This window comes from Aquarana catesbeiana, linkage group LG13 (assembly GCF_042186555.1).
Source record: "Aquarana catesbeiana isolate 2022-GZ linkage group LG13, ASM4218655v1, whole genome shotgun sequence".
Taxonomy (NCBI): Eukaryota; Metazoa; Chordata; class Amphibia; order Anura; family Ranidae; genus Aquarana; species Aquarana catesbeiana.
Genome location: NC_133336.1, coordinates 168,276,739 through 168,293,692, shown reverse-complemented (window position 1 = coordinate 168,293,692; position 16,954 = coordinate 168,276,739). Strand labels below are relative to the sequence as shown.

Here is a 16,954-nt window from a genome sequence, read left to right as displayed (position 1 = left end):
ACCAATTTAGACACTGTGAAAAGCCATGTTACATTATTATTATTTTTTTCTAATTTTCAAATCTATTGAGAGTTCACTCATTTTTTTAACAGTTTTTTTTCTGTAATTGAACTATCATATGGGAGTTAATCCCCAGTCAGAATAATTACAAGTTCAATTTGCTTTTACTATAAAGAAGCCATGGCAATGCTAGATTTTATTAAAGCTATTCCTAAGTGATATAAGGTCTGCATTCATTATTTTCAACTGATATTTTAAAAATACACTAATTGTAAAAGTTACAGGGATCGTGTACGTGTCATCTAAAAGGATATAACATGCTCTCAATATCATGTTTGAATATCCCACATATGTTACTTTTGCTGACTTTACAGTTGAATATAAAAAATAGATTCAAGAGATTTATGTAACACAGGCTACATGGTAATTTCACTTTGCTGTTTTTCTTTGTTCATAAATGCAAAAGCCAGTACTATCATAAATCAGATCACGCTTGCACCAAGACAACAATTCAGAAGGTTATTTGAAGAAAGGAAAAACCTGGTATAAAGTAGGCAACACACACATCAATTTCATTTTTTTTAAATGGTATACTTTTACTATCACATAGAAAATCAAATCTGCCTCAAAAGGCTAAAAAAGTATCACAATTTTAAAATTATTTTAAACATAGCCTTTTGAGGCAAACTAGGTTTTCTTTGTCGAAATAAAGGCATATCTTTTTTCAGATCTTGTTTTTAATATATTTGGAATGTTTGTTTTCATTTTATAACATTTACAATTGTTATAACTTAGATGTTACAAAGGTCCCTAAGGCTCGGTTCACACAGGGATGACTTGTCAGGTGACCTGTACGACTTTGGGGGCGACTTGGGGCGACTTGCATAGACTTCTATACAGAAGTCGTTTTGCAAGTCGCCCGGGCAGTCGTGTGCAGGTCGCCTCGGTGAGGCGACCTGCAAGTCGTGCCGCCTCTGGTGTGAACCGAGGCTTACTAATCTTGTGTGTTATGCAGAAATAAAAATAACAAAGAAGGTCTCACTGTTATAGTTACAAAGCAATAAGAACTCTTTAATGATTTGGGCCCCTTTCACGGGATCGGCCAGCTTAGATCCGCCTGCCTGTTTTTCCGAGCGGCCACTAGACATGTGCACACTGAAATATTTTGTTTCGGAATTTCGTTTTCGTCCGAAAAAATAAATGTATTTAGTTACTCTCGAAATTCGTTTTTATTTATTTAGTTTTTCATTAAAAATTGCATTCGTCCAAAAATCCAAATTAAGGTTGAATCTGTCATTGAAGGCTTATGGTGTCTGTCGAATGTTCAAAGAAGATTCGATGGAGCAGCTAAACTGTACGACGCTGTATAGTTTACCTGCTCCGTCGAATCTTCTTTCAACTTTCAACAGACACCATAAGCCAAAATACATGTGTACTTAGTTCTAGCTATTTTACTGCTCCTCCTCTTTGGTTACAATCAGCCAATAACATTCATCATCATCATTATTTTTATTTATCTTTTCTCCCCTACGTCGAATCTTTTCCCCCCTACGTCGAATCTTTTCTCTCTATGTAGAATAATCTTAGTTAAGTTAAGGTTAGGCACATTTGACCACAGGTTTGATGGACACAGATTGTTATTGTCATCATCATGTCGAATCTCCTATCTATATCAAACTGTTGTAACAATGAAAATGAAAATAAAGCATTTGTTTATGTCGGATCTTTCGTTTTTCGGATTCTGCACTTTCGTTATCGTTTGTTAAAACAATAACAAAAATACCTGAAATTCGGACGAAAATGCATTCGGACAAAAACTAATGCACATGTCTAGTGGCCGTGTATAAAGTGTAGCGCTATATGTGTAAATATAATAAATGAAAAAACAAAGTGAACTAGGCCCAAACCATTCCTGGGGGCCCACGAAAAGAATAAAATTAATCTGGTTCAAGATTGCATATAAATGACTAAATACAATCAAAATTAAGCAAAGTGCCACATACTGTCATATAGATTGGTACTAGTGGACCAGTGAAAAAACAATGTGAAAAATGATATAAAAGTGATATAAAAGTAAAAAAATAGCAAAATGTCCATAAATGTTAAAAATTATGATCTAAATGGAATTCAACACCCACCACCCAAAAGTCTCTGAGGGTTGAATAATGAAAACAATGGTGGAGAACTTCTGCCAAGTGGATAGATGGAACACCAGGTAAATAGAACGTCTAATGAGTGTCGGGACGACCACCAAAGCATCGGAGGAGGCTTACCGGAACCAGGTGACTTGAAAAGACATATGTCTTACAAGTCCCAGAAAGCTTGTTTAGCCACCAAGGCTGGCAAGATGGATCCTCAGATGTCCTCAACTTCCAATGGGGGGGGAGGAGAAAGATAGAGATCCCGTCACAGCTTCAGCCTTCCAGACTTATCAACAGGCCAACCGGATAAAATTACATGCCATGGGAGAAATAAAGCTCACATGGCATGATATCGTTTAAAAACATGAATTTATTGAAACAATAAAAAGGAACACTCACATTTTTGAAGATCAGAATAAGCTCAAAACAGTATAACAAACGCGGTAATCGTAGGGAGTCCACCCAACATGTTTCGGCTAACGAGCCTTCATCTGGGGTGTGGAGCCCCCCTACCTCACTGCTATTTAAACTAGAAATGACCCCCACTGGGAGTGTCACAACACAGGAAGTGCCCCACTGATGTCACTTCCAGTTCAATAGACAGGTATGGGGTATATATAAATTGTGGGGTTCTGATCAGTGGTATTAAGCCACTAATGCCAATAAATAGCATTCAAGCATAAAAATGGTAAAACAAAAGAGACATCTATATTATTCATATGGCCAGCCGACCCGGAAGTGCTCGGAATATAACCAAGCCTCGGTGTCAGCATGGCCAGATAGGCAGATCGGAGCGCCGTCGCGCTCCGCCCGCCGGGCGTGTCCAGGTGGCAGAGCCGTGCACAATAGCGGAAGTCACAGAGGAAAGCCCGCATGTGCACCAAGCCTCGCTCTCAGTAGGCGAATCCGTAGGTCGGAGCGTCATCACGCTCCGCACCTCGGATTCAACATCCGGAAAATAGACAGAGCCTGTCTTGGTCGAATACTGCGCACGCGCGCTCGCCGTTCGGGACTCAGCTACGTCACCACGCCGACAGCTCTCACACTTCCTGTAATTAGGGAGGAGGGCCCCAATAGGCCAGAGAAGGCCGGAATACCATCCCGGCGATCTCTTAACCCATATCAGGTGTCAGCAAAGGTGGAAAAATTGAAGACCTGGAACTCAATGCAAATTGTGAACGTCGACAACAAAAACTTAGTCATCCATCCCGCCGATAAGGGCGGTGGCATTGTCTTATTGAACAAATCTGATTATATCCACGAAATGCATCGCATTTTGGGAGATCACGAGACATATATTGAATTACCAGGTAACCCTACACATAAGTACAAGAAAGAGTTACAACGACTGGTGTCTAAAGGGTATAATTCTTATATTTTAAACAAGAAAGAGAGATCATTTTTAGTCCCACTTGCTCCACGCATACCCGTTATGTATTACCTGCCCAAGGTTCATAAGGACCCCCTACATCCCCCCGGTCGGCCAATAATTAGTGGCATCGACTCGGTCACCTCAAAAATTGGAAAATATATTGATTTTTTCCTCCAGCCATCAGTCACCAAGATGCCGTCCTATTTGAAGGACACCAAAGATGTGATTAAATTACTTTCTAATGTGTCCTACTCAGGTGATCTTATCATGGCAACTGCGGACGTTGCATCACTTTACACCTGCATCCCACAAAACAGGGGCATCGATGCAGTCAAATGCTTTCTTGACAGAGACGCTTCCCTTGCCACACCCCAGGTGGACTACATTATCGAACTAATTGAGTTTGCAACCCAGCACAACTACTTCTGGTTCGATGGTAGATTCTACCGGCAACATAAAGGGGTCGCAATGGGAGCGAAGTTCGCTCCCAGTCTGGCTAATTTATTTATGGCCAAATGGAAGGAGGATGTCGTCTATGCTATGCAGAGCCCGCACCTTTTGTTGTGGGCTCGCTACATAGATGACGTCCTCCTCCTATGGACTGGGACTTCGGACGATTTGGTTGATTTTTTTGCGACCCTTAATAATAACAACATGAATATTGTCTTGTCTTTCGAAGCAAGCTTATCTTCTGTCCATTTTTTGGACCTGACTATTGAGAGGAGGGAAGGTCAATTTGTATTCAGTACCTATTTTAAATCTAACGATCGGAATGGATATATTCCTACCGATAGCTGCCACCATGCCCCTTGGATCAGATCAGTCCCTAAAAGCCAGTTCCTGTGACTGCGCAGGAACTGCAGTGATCTCAACACCTTTAAGACCCAAGCAGTGTCTCTTAAAAATAGATTTTTGGAGAAGGGTTACAAACCCTCAGATTTGGATAGGGAGATAGATAATGCCTGTCTTGCTGATCGTCAAACACTCTTAGAAGACAGACCTAGACAGGTCAATGAGGACTTTAAATGGTCTTTCATGACATCCTTCTCCATCCAACATAAACACATCAGAAGGATTTTTGAACACCATTGGGACGTTCTAAAAACAGATAAGATCTTGGGCCCTATGTTGCCCGAAACCCCTAAGGTGGTCTTCAGGGGTGCTCCGTCCCTTCGTAACAGGCTGGCACCTAATGTGGTTAATCCCCCTAATAAACCTTCCTTTTTTCACAATTGGACCGGTTTCCACCCCTGCAGAAAATGCTTGGTCTGTCAATACAATACCAATGGTAGGAGAGCTAGTCACACTTTTTCCTCCACGGTGACTGGCCATTCCTACAAGATCAAGCAGTTTTGCACCTGTGCGACCACGGGGGTAGTTTACCTCCTGACCTGCTCATGTGGCAAACAGTATGTGGGACGAACTATCAAGTCATTTACGACCAGAGTTTCAGAGCACATCAATCTTATCAAGGCGGGTAGTACCAAACACATTGTACCTCGCCATTATAGGGAATCCCACGATTGGAACCCCGAGAGTACCCAGTTTCTCATTATCGACAAATATGTGGCCCCCTGACGGGGTGGATCAACCCTTAGGGGGGTCTCCCGTCGTGAGACTTACTGGATTTACGAATTGGGTTGCCACTTCCCACAAGGTATTAACGTGGAGTGGGACATTATTTTTTTATTAATCAGGCATAGCTATTCGTGATCTCTCTTAATTGTATTTTTATCTATATTTTTTATACCATTTTTATATTTCGCTTTCAGGTGTATATGTGTTTTTTAACTAAATTCTTACACCAATGCTAGGTAGTTTTTTGATCATTAATATATTCTATATCGTGACATTATACCATTACTTCATATATCTGTGTATCTTGGTGGATGTTCCCTGGTTTAATGGTATTACTGTTATTGGTAGTCCCCTTTGCTTATGGTGTAATTTATCGATTGTTCGGGATGCCCCCATTGGTAGTGTCACTTTTTAACGCTGTATGGTTGCGGCTATTGCCCCCATATAATTATCAGCACTATTTTTAATTTTAATTTTACTAACATTTTATTTTGAGTGTGTAGACATTCACAATTTGTATTGCGTTCCAGGTCTTCAATTTTTCCACCTTTGCTGACACCTGATATGAGTTAAGAGATCGCCGGGATGGTATTCCGGCCTTCTCTGGCCTATTGGGGCCCTCCTCCCTAATTACAGGAAGTGTGAGAGCTGTCGGCGTGGTGACGTAGCTGAGTCCCGAACGGCGAGCGCGCGTGCGCAGCATTCGACCTAGACGGGCTCTGTCTATTTTCCGGATGTTGAATCCGAGGTGCGGAGCGTGATGACGCTCCGACCTATGGATTCGCCTACTGAGAGCGAGGCTTGGTGCGCATGCGGGCTTTCCTCTGTGACTTCCGCTATTGCGCACGGCTCTGCCACCTGGACACGCCCGGCGGGCGGAGTGCGACGGCGCTCCGATCTGCCTATCTGGCCATGCTGACACCGAGGTTTGGTTATATTCCGAGCACTTCCGGGTCGGCTGGCCATATGAATAATATAGATGTCTCTTTTGTTTTACCATTTTTATGCTTGAATGCTATTTATTGGCATTAGTGGCTTAATACCACTGATCAGAACCCCACAATTTATATATACCCCATACCTATCTATTGAACCGGAAGTGACATCAGTGGGGCACTTCCTGTGTTGTGACACTCCCAGTGGGGGTCATTTCTAGTTTAAATAGCGGTGAGGTAGGGGGGCTCCACACCCCAGATGAAGGCTCGTTAGCCAAAACATGTTGGGTGGACTCCCTACGATTACCGCGTTTGTTATACTGTTTTGAGCTTATTCTGATCTTCAAAAATGTGAGTGTTCCTTTTTATTGTTTCAATAAATTCATGTTTTTAAACGATATCATGCCATGTGAGCTTTATTTCTCCCATGGCATGTAATTTTATCCGGTTGGCCTGTTGATAAGTCTGGACGGCTGAAGCTGTGACGGGATCTCTATCTTTCTCCTCCCCCCCCCATTGGAAGTTGAGGACATCTGAGGATCCATCTTGCCAGCCTTGGTGGCTAAACAAGCTTTCTGGGACTTGTAAGACGTATGTCTTTTCAAGTCACCTGGTTCCGGTAAGCCTCCTCCGATGCTTTGGTGGTGGTCCCGACACTCATTTAGACGTTCTATTTACCTGGTGTTCCAGCTATCCACTTGGCAGAAGTTCTCCACCATTGTTTTCATTATTCAACCCTCAGAGACTTTTGGGTGGTGGGTGTTGAACTCCATTTAGATCATAATTTTTAACATTTATGGACATTTTGCTATTTTTTCACTTTTATATCACTTTTATATCATTTTTCACATTGTTTTTTCACTGGTCCACTAGTACCAATCTATATGACAGTATGTGGCACTTTGCTTAATTTTGATTGTATTTAGTCATTTATATGCAATCTTGAACCAGATTAATTTTATTCTTTTCGTGGGCCCCCCAGGAATGGTTTGGGCCTAGTTCACTTTGTTTTTTCATTTATTATATTTACACATATAGCGCTACACTTTATACACTTCCTAATTTTATTTTCCTTTGTCTAAGAGGAGTGTCAGCTGCTTACTGTGTAACCATTTTTCCACTATTATTGGTGCAGCGCTGTACTCATCTCCCATTGATTCCACATGTCTAGTGGCCACCTATTGACTTCTATGGGCAGGCGGATGTCAGTGGAGATGTGTCCGCTGACACCCGCCTGCCATCCGATCTGACAAGATCCGCTCAAAACAGACGGATGGCGATATGGTCACCATCCGTCCAGCGGATCGAATTGGATGAAAATGGACAGGCTGTCCATTTTCATCCGATCTCCCCACATAGAACAGTAGGGCTCTGACAAGTCCGTCCCTGCACAGAGAGCAGAGACGGACCGGTCATCGGCCTGCTCAGCGGGGATCAACAGATCAATCTCTTGCTGGGGTAGCGGAGTCCGTCCAGCGGATCCACCCCATGTGAATGGGGCCTAATACAGACAAGATTACATAGTATAACAAAAAATCTTACAGTAGCAATATTAAGCATAAACCTATACCTTTAGAATTAAAAATGTAGGTCTGTTCGAGAAATAGAAAAGTTTAACAGGATAATACTGTTCCCAATTGGAACGTATAGTAGATTATAAAAAAACAAACAGAAAGTACAACATAGAAACTAAAATTGCATTGTTCAATATGTCTGTGCAATGTGATTGCTGTACACCTCTTAATGTTTTTAGCAAGAGGAGCTTTACCCAAAATCAGAAATAATCCTCATACCCCATTTACGTATTTACATAAAAGTCTATACAGCTTTCTTAATCTTTTTGGTTTGCATCTTTTACCTGTTTGCAAAAATACAGTATGCCCACTGCCACCTTACCTCCAAGGGGTAAATACTATTTTAAAAGTAATACTAAAATGTTTAGATTTCAGCTACTGAAAAATACTAAACTATACATTTTAATGTGATTGCATTAAGTTAAAATACATCACTTTTTTTTCAACTAAAAAAGAAACATGTTTTGGTCTACAATCTATTTAATAAATATTTAACCTTTTTTCTGTTGGTGCCTTTTATTTGCCATTGGAGCTTTTTCCCTTTTTCTATCACATATCCTAAAATGCACATTATTCACATGTAAACACACTGAAATCACAAAACATTATACATTTTCTAAAATCAAATGTCCCATAGAATAAAATGTTATGCCCCACAATTTTAGCTTAACTGTTTATCATCAATATTTTCAGTAAAAGTACATTCAAATTAATTTATTGCACATAAACACAATAACATCCCCAGATTTTCTATAAAATGTAAAGTTAAATATGAGTCAAGTAAATTGATATCAATATGTCAAGACTTAAGGTTTTCTGCACCCTTGAAGTGGCAGCTAACTACTGTACGATACCCAGTTTCCTACAGGTGACATTTTAAAAACATTTTCAGCAAATCAGTTTAGAGTTAACTGTAAATAATAAGCCTACAATTATTCCTCTCACTAATATGCACATGGGGACACCTAATATATGTTGCACAACTGTTTTTTGAACCCATGTGTGCTGTGTGTGTGTGTTTGTGTGCATGCACACAGGGAAGGAGGACTGGCAGTTGTATTTATGTTAACATGATTTAAACTTTTTTTTTTACTTGATTTTATACTATAACAAGGGGAGGGGGTTGGCGAGCCCCTTCTGTAAAGGCATACTGTATACGAGGTGTTAGGCACTCTTTATGGGTCCATCAAGGATTTATTAGACCCCTAAAGTCTTCTCTGCATTCCCCCCACCCAGGTCGGTTATGGGGGGGATTGTTTCTGCATTTATAGAAGTGATTGTGTTGCTTTAGCTCTGCCCCAATCACTTACATTAGAGAGCTCAAATTTGGAGAGGGTGCATCTCCCCAATAGGGGCAAAGGCAACAATAAAATCCTAGCAGGGGTTCTATTCCCTCTTCACTCTATCCAAAATGAAAAAAATGGTTTGCTTTTAGTTACACGTTAATCCTCTCCTCAACAGACGCTAAAAATTTGATGCAACCCCTGAACTTACCCTTAAAGTCATGATAAAGGCTCTTTTTTTTTTTTTTTACCTAAAATAAAAAAAAAATCCAGTTAGCTCCTCTTCTGGGATCCCCTGCTGGCACTCATTCCCTGTGTGTGTGTCCCATAGCAATCTGTGTGCACTGAGGGCACATGTGTGGGCACGCTCCCAAACTGGTCTATGTGCAGCTATAGACACACACACAGTGCGGCTTAGCCATACTCCCACAGATTTTGATTGACAGCAGCCAATTGGTCCCGCTATTGTCTGCTACCCTATGAGAAGAGGGACAGAGACCAGTGTTGCTACAGATGGGCAGAGTGCTGAATCGAGAGAGGTGACAGGTAAGTATTTAGGGTGGGGGGTGGGGGAAATATAAAGCTAATGAAAAGAAAAACCCTTTTGACTTTAGAACCACTTTAACATTTAACCTTTCTCCCAACACTTACCACAAAGGCAGCCTAAATATACCTCTTACTACAAGAGTTCTTTAAAACCAAAGCATGCATTTTTTTTCTTTGTCTCCCTCAGGTTTTTTTTTTCCAAGTCAACAATGCACAATGTCAACAAGACTATTGTAAATGAATTTCTGCTAGTGGGTTTTTCCAGCTTTCAAAAATTCTACAATATAATATTTTATGTTGTTTTATTATCTTATATCCTATGTATGCTTGGAAACATTGCTATCATTGCTTTAATTAGAACACATCCAGCTCTCCATATCCCAATGTACTTCTTCATCACCATATTTGCTTTTTTAGAAATTATGTTTGCTTCAGTAACTGTTCCCAAACTCCTATCTATCCTTGCAAATTGTGATTATAGCATATCTGTAATTGGCTGTTTTACACAGATGTATGTTTTACATGCTTTAGGGGAAACTGAATGTTTTCTTCTTACATTGATGTCATTAGATCGATATTTGGCTATTAATAATCCACTGCGGTATTCAACAATTATGAGCAATGCATTTTGTTATGTATTAGGGTCTCTTTCATGGATAGCTGGGTTCATTTTTCCACTTGTACCAACTGCTTTTACAATTCTTCTGGAATACTGTGGTCCCAATGAGATTAACAAGTTCTTTTGTGACTTCGCACCACTGCAGAATTTGGCATGTTCTGACCCAATGCTCAGCAATTATGCTACCACATCAGTAACCATTACATCAGTGATTTGTCCTTTTATTATAATAGTAGTTCTCTACATTCATATCATAAGAACTGTGTTAAAGATTGATAGCACTGCAGGAAAAAAGAAGGCATTTTCTACATGCTCCTCCCATCTTATTGTATCCAGTCTGTTCTTTGGTACAGGCATTATTGTCTACATCAAGCCAAAAGGCAGTCAATATGATAAATTCCTTGCTCTGATGTACACCATTGTCACCCCAATGTTAAACCCCTTTATTTATACACTCAGGAATACTGAAGTTAAAAAAGCTTTTAGAAAGTCAATTAGGCCATTTCATAAGCTACTTTTACTTTCAACATTTAAAAGCTTATCAAGCAAATCCACTTAAAATGGTCATGATCACTTGACACTAGTAATGATGAGCACATTTGCCCCAGTTCTATATGCTGAAAGTTCAGCAAATCTGGTTCATAGTTCAGCAAACCCAAATTTTGCAGTGATTCCATTCAGAATCCTGCTGTTAAATTCTGGATGTTTTTAAGGGCACTAGGCACTGCCATGGGGGATATTTGGCGAAGCAAAAATTAAGAATAAAATGTATAGAGGGAACAGGTCCTGTTTATGTGACATGAAAGATACACCAATCCTTAAAATTTGATTTTTGAAAGATGTATGTGGTATTACTGAATATTACAATCACTTTTCACAGAGAGTGTTTGCTGAGACACGTATTTTGAATGTGTAATTCATTTTTACATTTTTTAATTTTTCTTGGCATAAATAAAGCGGAAACACCCCAATTGGAAAAATAGGGTATCGCAGCCAAAACCACCTAAAAAAGATAGCCTTTTTTTTCATCATGTTAATAGGCCTGAGCGATGGAGGTAGCAACCATAGCAAATCTAAAATCAATAGAAATGTTTCCTTTTAAAAAACAAAGCTAAATCCCTCAACCTCATGCATATTGATCAGTGGTAAAACAGTTTTATAGTATAATTGTGAGTGTCTTTTTTGGAGTATCACACCTCACTGTCTTAACAGTTTAATAATATCAAAATAAAGTAAATTACCTTAATAACCACCCCTACACTATTCCCAAACCCCCTCCTATCTCCATATTTCCAATTTTTTCCTAAACACTCAAAATAAAGATTGTGTGCACATTTGGTATAAATTAGCCGGCATCAGGACAGTACACAATGGCTTAAATAGGCAGCAAACAGAGAGAGAAAAATCAGGTTTTATTTTTAAATAAACAGTAGATTGTATTATCTGAGAGACAATAGCCACAAATATTATACAGTGCCTTGCAAAAGTATTCACCCCCTTGGCTGTTTACCTATTTTGTTACATTACAGCCTTTAGTTCAATGGTTTTTTTTTTAATCTGAATTATATGTGATGGATCAGAACACAATAGTCTAAGTTAGTGAAGTAAAATTAGAAAAATATATACATAAAACTATTTTTCAGAAATTAAAAACTGATAATTGGCATGTGCGTATGTATTCACTCTCTTTGTTATGAAGCCCATAAAAAGCTCTGGTGCAACCAATTACCTTCAGAAGTCACATAATTAGTGAAATGATGTCCACCTGTGTGCAATCTAAGTGTCACATGATCTGTCATTACATATACACACCTTTTTAAAAGGCCCCAGAAGCTGCAACTTCTAAGCAAGAGGCACCACTAACCAAACACTGCCATGAAGACCAATGAACTCTCCAAACAAGTAAGGGACAATGTTGTCAAGAAGTACAAGTCAGGGTTAGGTTTTAAAAAAATATCCAAATCTTTGATGATCCCTAGGAGTACCATCAAATCTATCATAACCAAATGGAAAGAACATGGCACAACAGCAAACCTGCCAAGAGACGGCCGAACACCAAAACTCATGGACCGGGGCATGTGGGCATGTTCTGTAAATTAAATGATGAAAATCCTCAAACAATCCATGTTAATTCCAGGTTTTGAGGCAACAAAACACAAAAAATACCAAGGGGGGGGTGAATACTTTTGCAAGGCACTGTATATTAGCTGGACAGTATAAAATTGTTAGGCGGCAATAAAAAAGGCAGAGATGATGCAGGTTTTATCTTGGAAAAAAATTATTTGAATATATTGTATTTGAAAATAGCCACAAATATAGTACAGTGGCTGAACAGTATGTAAGCAGTTTGGTTAGAACTCAATATAAGAGGGAGAGGAAAGGCAGTTTTTACCTTGAAATAAAACACTAGAGTATATTATTTGTGAGATAATAGCCACAAATATTTTACAAGGGCTGGACAATATGTACAGAGTTTACAGTAATAACATGTTCATTACAGCGCCAATTCAGTAATGTAAATTATTGAATCAGCGCTGTAATTATCATTTTGTTATATCACTTAGGGGTTTATATTTATTTTTTTTTTTTTTCAAATATAAATTTTATTGTTATTTTCTCATACAGAAATTCAAGATATAAGACATGTTACAGTGTTTCACAACAATACTTCTTGTACACTGAAAGGTATATACATGTGATAACTGCAATCTAGCATATTACAACCAACTCTGAGCCTTGTTTCCGTATTCTTTTGTGTCTGGAAGAACTCCATGCTCCTTTCAGTCCAGCTCAGTACATGGATACGTAATGATCTCAGTCTAGGAGCACCAGAATTCTCCCAAAAAAGAAAAAACTAATAAAGAGAAAAAAGAAAAGAGTAAGGGACAGGAAGAGGGAGAAGCAGTCTTAGAGGTGAATACGAGCTGAGAAGGAAAGTGGGAAGGGGGGAGGGGGGGGTATTGTAAGGGTGGTCTGTGGAATTAGCGTCTCTAGGTTCCGCAGATGGAGTATTAATCCTATTAGTATATGTTCAAGTCGCTAGCATAGCCTGTCCTTCGTCTGAGTCTATAAATGTATTCCAGAGCGTCCAGGTGTTGAGATGTTGTTCCTGCTTATTCTGTGCCGTAAGGACTAAGTCCTCCAATCTCCTGATCTCCTCCACTCTGCGCAGCCACATTCCCCCCGTCGGGGGTGTTATTTTTTTCCACATTAGTGGGATGCAGGATTTAGCTGCATTTAGTAAATGTCGTATTATTGATTTCTTATATTTCTTTGGCGGAATAGAAGAGACATGCAGCAGTATGAAAGCCGGATCGTCCTTCATCGGGTATTCCGTGAATTTCTGGGAAATCGTTTGGACTGTTGTCCAAAAGTGCCGCAACAGAGGGCAGGACCAAAAAATGTGGAGGAGTGTTCCCTTGGCAGAGTGACATCTCCAGCATCCCTCTGAGGAACTAGGAAACATCTTGTGAAGCCTGACAGGGGTATAATACCATCTGGTTAATATTTTGTAATTGAGTTCCTGCGTCTTTGTACATATGGATGATTTCAGAGAGAACCTAATTATCGTTAGTTTTTGAGTGTCCGTAAAGTGGCATTTTAAGTCTGTTTCCCATTTTTTTATGTGTGTCAAGTCTGGTAGTTCCGCCGGGGTGTTAAGTAAGTTATACATTTTAGATAGAGCTTGGGGTAAAACTCCCTCATCTCTGCAGTAGTCTTCAAAGGTCGTCAGGTCTCTACTGAAGTGCGTTGGATTGGGGATTGAGTGTAGAAAGTGATGTAGTTTTAAGGCTTCCCAAAATGACAGTTTGAACTGTCCTCTAGCGTCCGTAAGTGATTGTAGTGACGGCCAGGTATTATCTATTAAAAAATGTGTTGCTCTGTCTTTTCCTGACGATATTAGTGTCTTATATCCCTCCCTTCCCATGCCAGGCAAGAATGCAGGGTTGCCCAATATGGGATAAAGGGGGGAGTCACTGGTGGATAAGAGGTTTTTGGAGATCGCTGATCCTCCAATCCGAAGGGTGGCACCGATGACCGGGTGGGACTTTAACTGTGAGGAGATCCGGTCGTAACACCAGATTGCTCCTTTTAGAGTAGTTTCGGACTGTGCCTGCTCCAATTGTGTCCACAGTTTGCTTTTATAATGACGGTTCCAGTCTATTATTCTACCTAAATGGACCGCTGTGTAGTACTTTTTCAGGTCCGGTAGGGCGATTCCTCCCATATTTTTAGGTAATGTTAAGTAGTTTCTACGTAGCCTAGGTTTAGAGTGTGCCCAAACAAATCTGGTGAATAATGAATGTATTTGTTCAAAATATTTAGATGGGATTTTAATTGGAAGGGCCTGGAACAGGTACAAAAATTTCGGGAGTATCGACATTTTAAGCAGGTTACACCTGCCAAACCATGAGTGAAGTCCCTTTCGCCAGTTTTGCAGTAGTAAACGTGTCTCGGTCAGTAAGGGTGGAAAGTTGAGGTCAAAGGTACGTTTCAAGTCATTCGGAATCATGGTGCCAAGATATTTAAGAGAGTCCATTGACCATTTAAACTTGAACTGTGACTTCAATGAGTCCACTCTGCCCGGTGGGATATTCATTCCCATCGCGGCCGATTTGTCAAAGTTCATTTTCAAATTAGCCAGGGCTCCATATCTGTTGAACTCTTTGAGTAGGTTTGGTATCGAGATCGTTGGGTTGGACAGGGAGAACATGAGGTCATCTGCGTACGCAGAAATTTTGTATTGAGTGCCCTTCACCGTTACCCCGGTTATGTCTGGATTTGAGCGGACCGTGCACAAAAATGGCTCCAGTGTCAGGGCAAATAGTAGCGGCGATAATGGGCAGCCCTGTCTGGTACCATTATTTATTGTAAAGGGGTCTGACAGAATCCCATTTGCCTTGACCTGAGCCGTAGGTATAGTGTAAATACTTGTGATCCACTGTATCATTTTATTTCCCAATCCAATTTGTTTGAGGACTGCTGACATGAATCCCCAATTGACACGGTCGAACGCCTTCTCAGCGTCTGTGCTGAGAAAGACGCATGGGGTCTTCTGTTGGGAAGCTACGTGGATGAGATTTAGTACTTTTGTAGTGTTATCCCGTGCCTCTCTTGCCGGGATGAACCCTACTTGGTCAACATGAATTAAATCAGGCATGAACTGGGTTAATCTATTGGCTAGTACTTTTGTGAAAACTTTAAGATCCACATTTAGAAGGGATATGGGCCTATAGCTGCCACAGGCAGTTGGGTCTTTGCCTTCTTTTAGTATTATAGAGATGTGTGCCCTAAGCGTATCTCTAGGAAAGGAGACTCCATTGTTTAGGCCATTAAATAGCCGTACCATGTAAGGGCCTAGGATAGGTTGTAGGGTTTGATAATACTGCAGGGTGAGTCTGTCTGGGCCCGGGGCTTTGCCTGGTTTCATGCCTTTTACTACCTGCTGTATTTCTTCTAGAGTGATGGGTTCTTCCAGCTCTGCACTGTTCTCTGGCGCTAGTTGGGGGATCTGAGATGCAGAGAGGTATTCCGTTATTTTGGAGTCATTGGGCTGTCTAACCGGAAGATTGTAAAGGGAGGTGTAAAAATCTCTAAATTCCCCCGCTATCTGTGTCGGAGTATTCTTCTTCTGTCCTGATTGATCTATTATCTGGGGTATATATGTGTTAAGTCTTAGATTTCGTACCTCCTTGGCAAGTAATTTCCCACATTTATTCCCCGATTCGTAGGAAAGTTTACGACACCTCTGTAGTGCTGCTTTGGCCCTATATTGTAGTAGCTCCAATATTTGTTTTCTTATTGTCAGCAGTTCTGTCTCTAGGGATGTGGTCGGTGTTGTCTTATGCTTTGTTTCTATGACCCGGATCTTCTCAAGAAGCTCCAATAACAAGTGTTCTCTTTCTTTTTTGATGCGAGCTCCATGTTTGATGAACACTCCCCTCATTACGGCTTTGTGCGCCTCCCATAAGATACCCGGGTCACAGTTGTCAATGTCGTTTATCTGGAAAAAGTATCGCAGTTCCTTCTCAATATCTGTCAGGACTTCTGGTGTTTGCAGTAGACTTTCATTAAGTCTCCAGAATCTGGATCTAGTGGTCCAATTGGACGATAGGCAGTAGCGCATGGTAATAGGAGCGTGGTCTGACCAGGTGGCACTGCCTATCTCCACTGCTTGGATAGCCTCTAGCTGTCTATGGGGAATGAAAAAATAGTCCAGTCTTGAATATACTTTATGTGGAGTCGAGTAGAAAGTATAGTCTATTTCCCCCGGGTGAGTCAGTCTCCAGATGTCGATCAGTTGGGCATTATGAAGGTCTTTCGTTATCCTCTTTAGGGTACCCGCTCGCATAGAGGAGACCCCCGAAGAGGTATCAACCGCGGGGTTGAGAGGCGTATTAAAGTCTCCCCCTAGAATCAATTGGCCTTCCTGAAAGTCCGAGAGCAGCTTCAATGTACGGTGTAGGAATGTGTCCTGTCTGTCATTGGGGGCATATATCGTGGCTATGGTGACCCGTGTATTTCGTAGTGTTCCTTTAACAAATACGTACCGCCCTTCCGGGTCTGCACGCACGTCACTACATGTCCACGGCACAGTCCCTGCAATAAGTATGGACACTCCTTTTGATTTAGTGGTCGCGTTCGTCGCGTGGTATACATGGGGGAATTGACGACTTTTGAGGTAGATGAGTTTGTCTGTTCTGAAATGTGTCTCCTGTATGAGCGCTATGTCAGTGTGTGCCTTTTTAAGGTCATTTAGGAGCATTCGTCGCTTTTCAGGTATGTTTAGGCCCCTCGCGTTTACGGAATAAATGTTTATGGAGTCCATATTCTCCCTGATTGTGGCTAGTGAGGTTAAGGAAACCACAGATAAATGTAGGGGGGGGGGGGGGGGAGTGGGGTAGG

The 16,954-nt window shown here is 40.7% G+C and overlaps 1 protein-coding gene across 1 annotated transcript; it reads left to right on the top strand.

Annotated features, from left to right (window-relative positions):
* The first annotated feature begins 9,638 nt into the window (after positions 1-9,638).
* LOC141116578 (olfactory receptor 6C4-like) lies at positions 9,639-10,607 on the top strand. The gene has a single exon (XM_073608973.1). The coding sequence runs from the start codon at positions 9,639-9,641 to the stop codon at positions 10,605-10,607; it is 969 nt and encodes a 322-aa protein (XP_073465074.1).
* The last annotated feature ends 6,347 nt before the right edge of the window (positions 10,608-16,954 follow it).

Coding starts and splice junctions, on each gene's coding strand:
- LOC141116578 (XM_073608973.1), top strand. CDS start 9,639: ATGCACAATGTCAACAAGACTATTGTAAATGAATTTCTGCTAGTGGGT.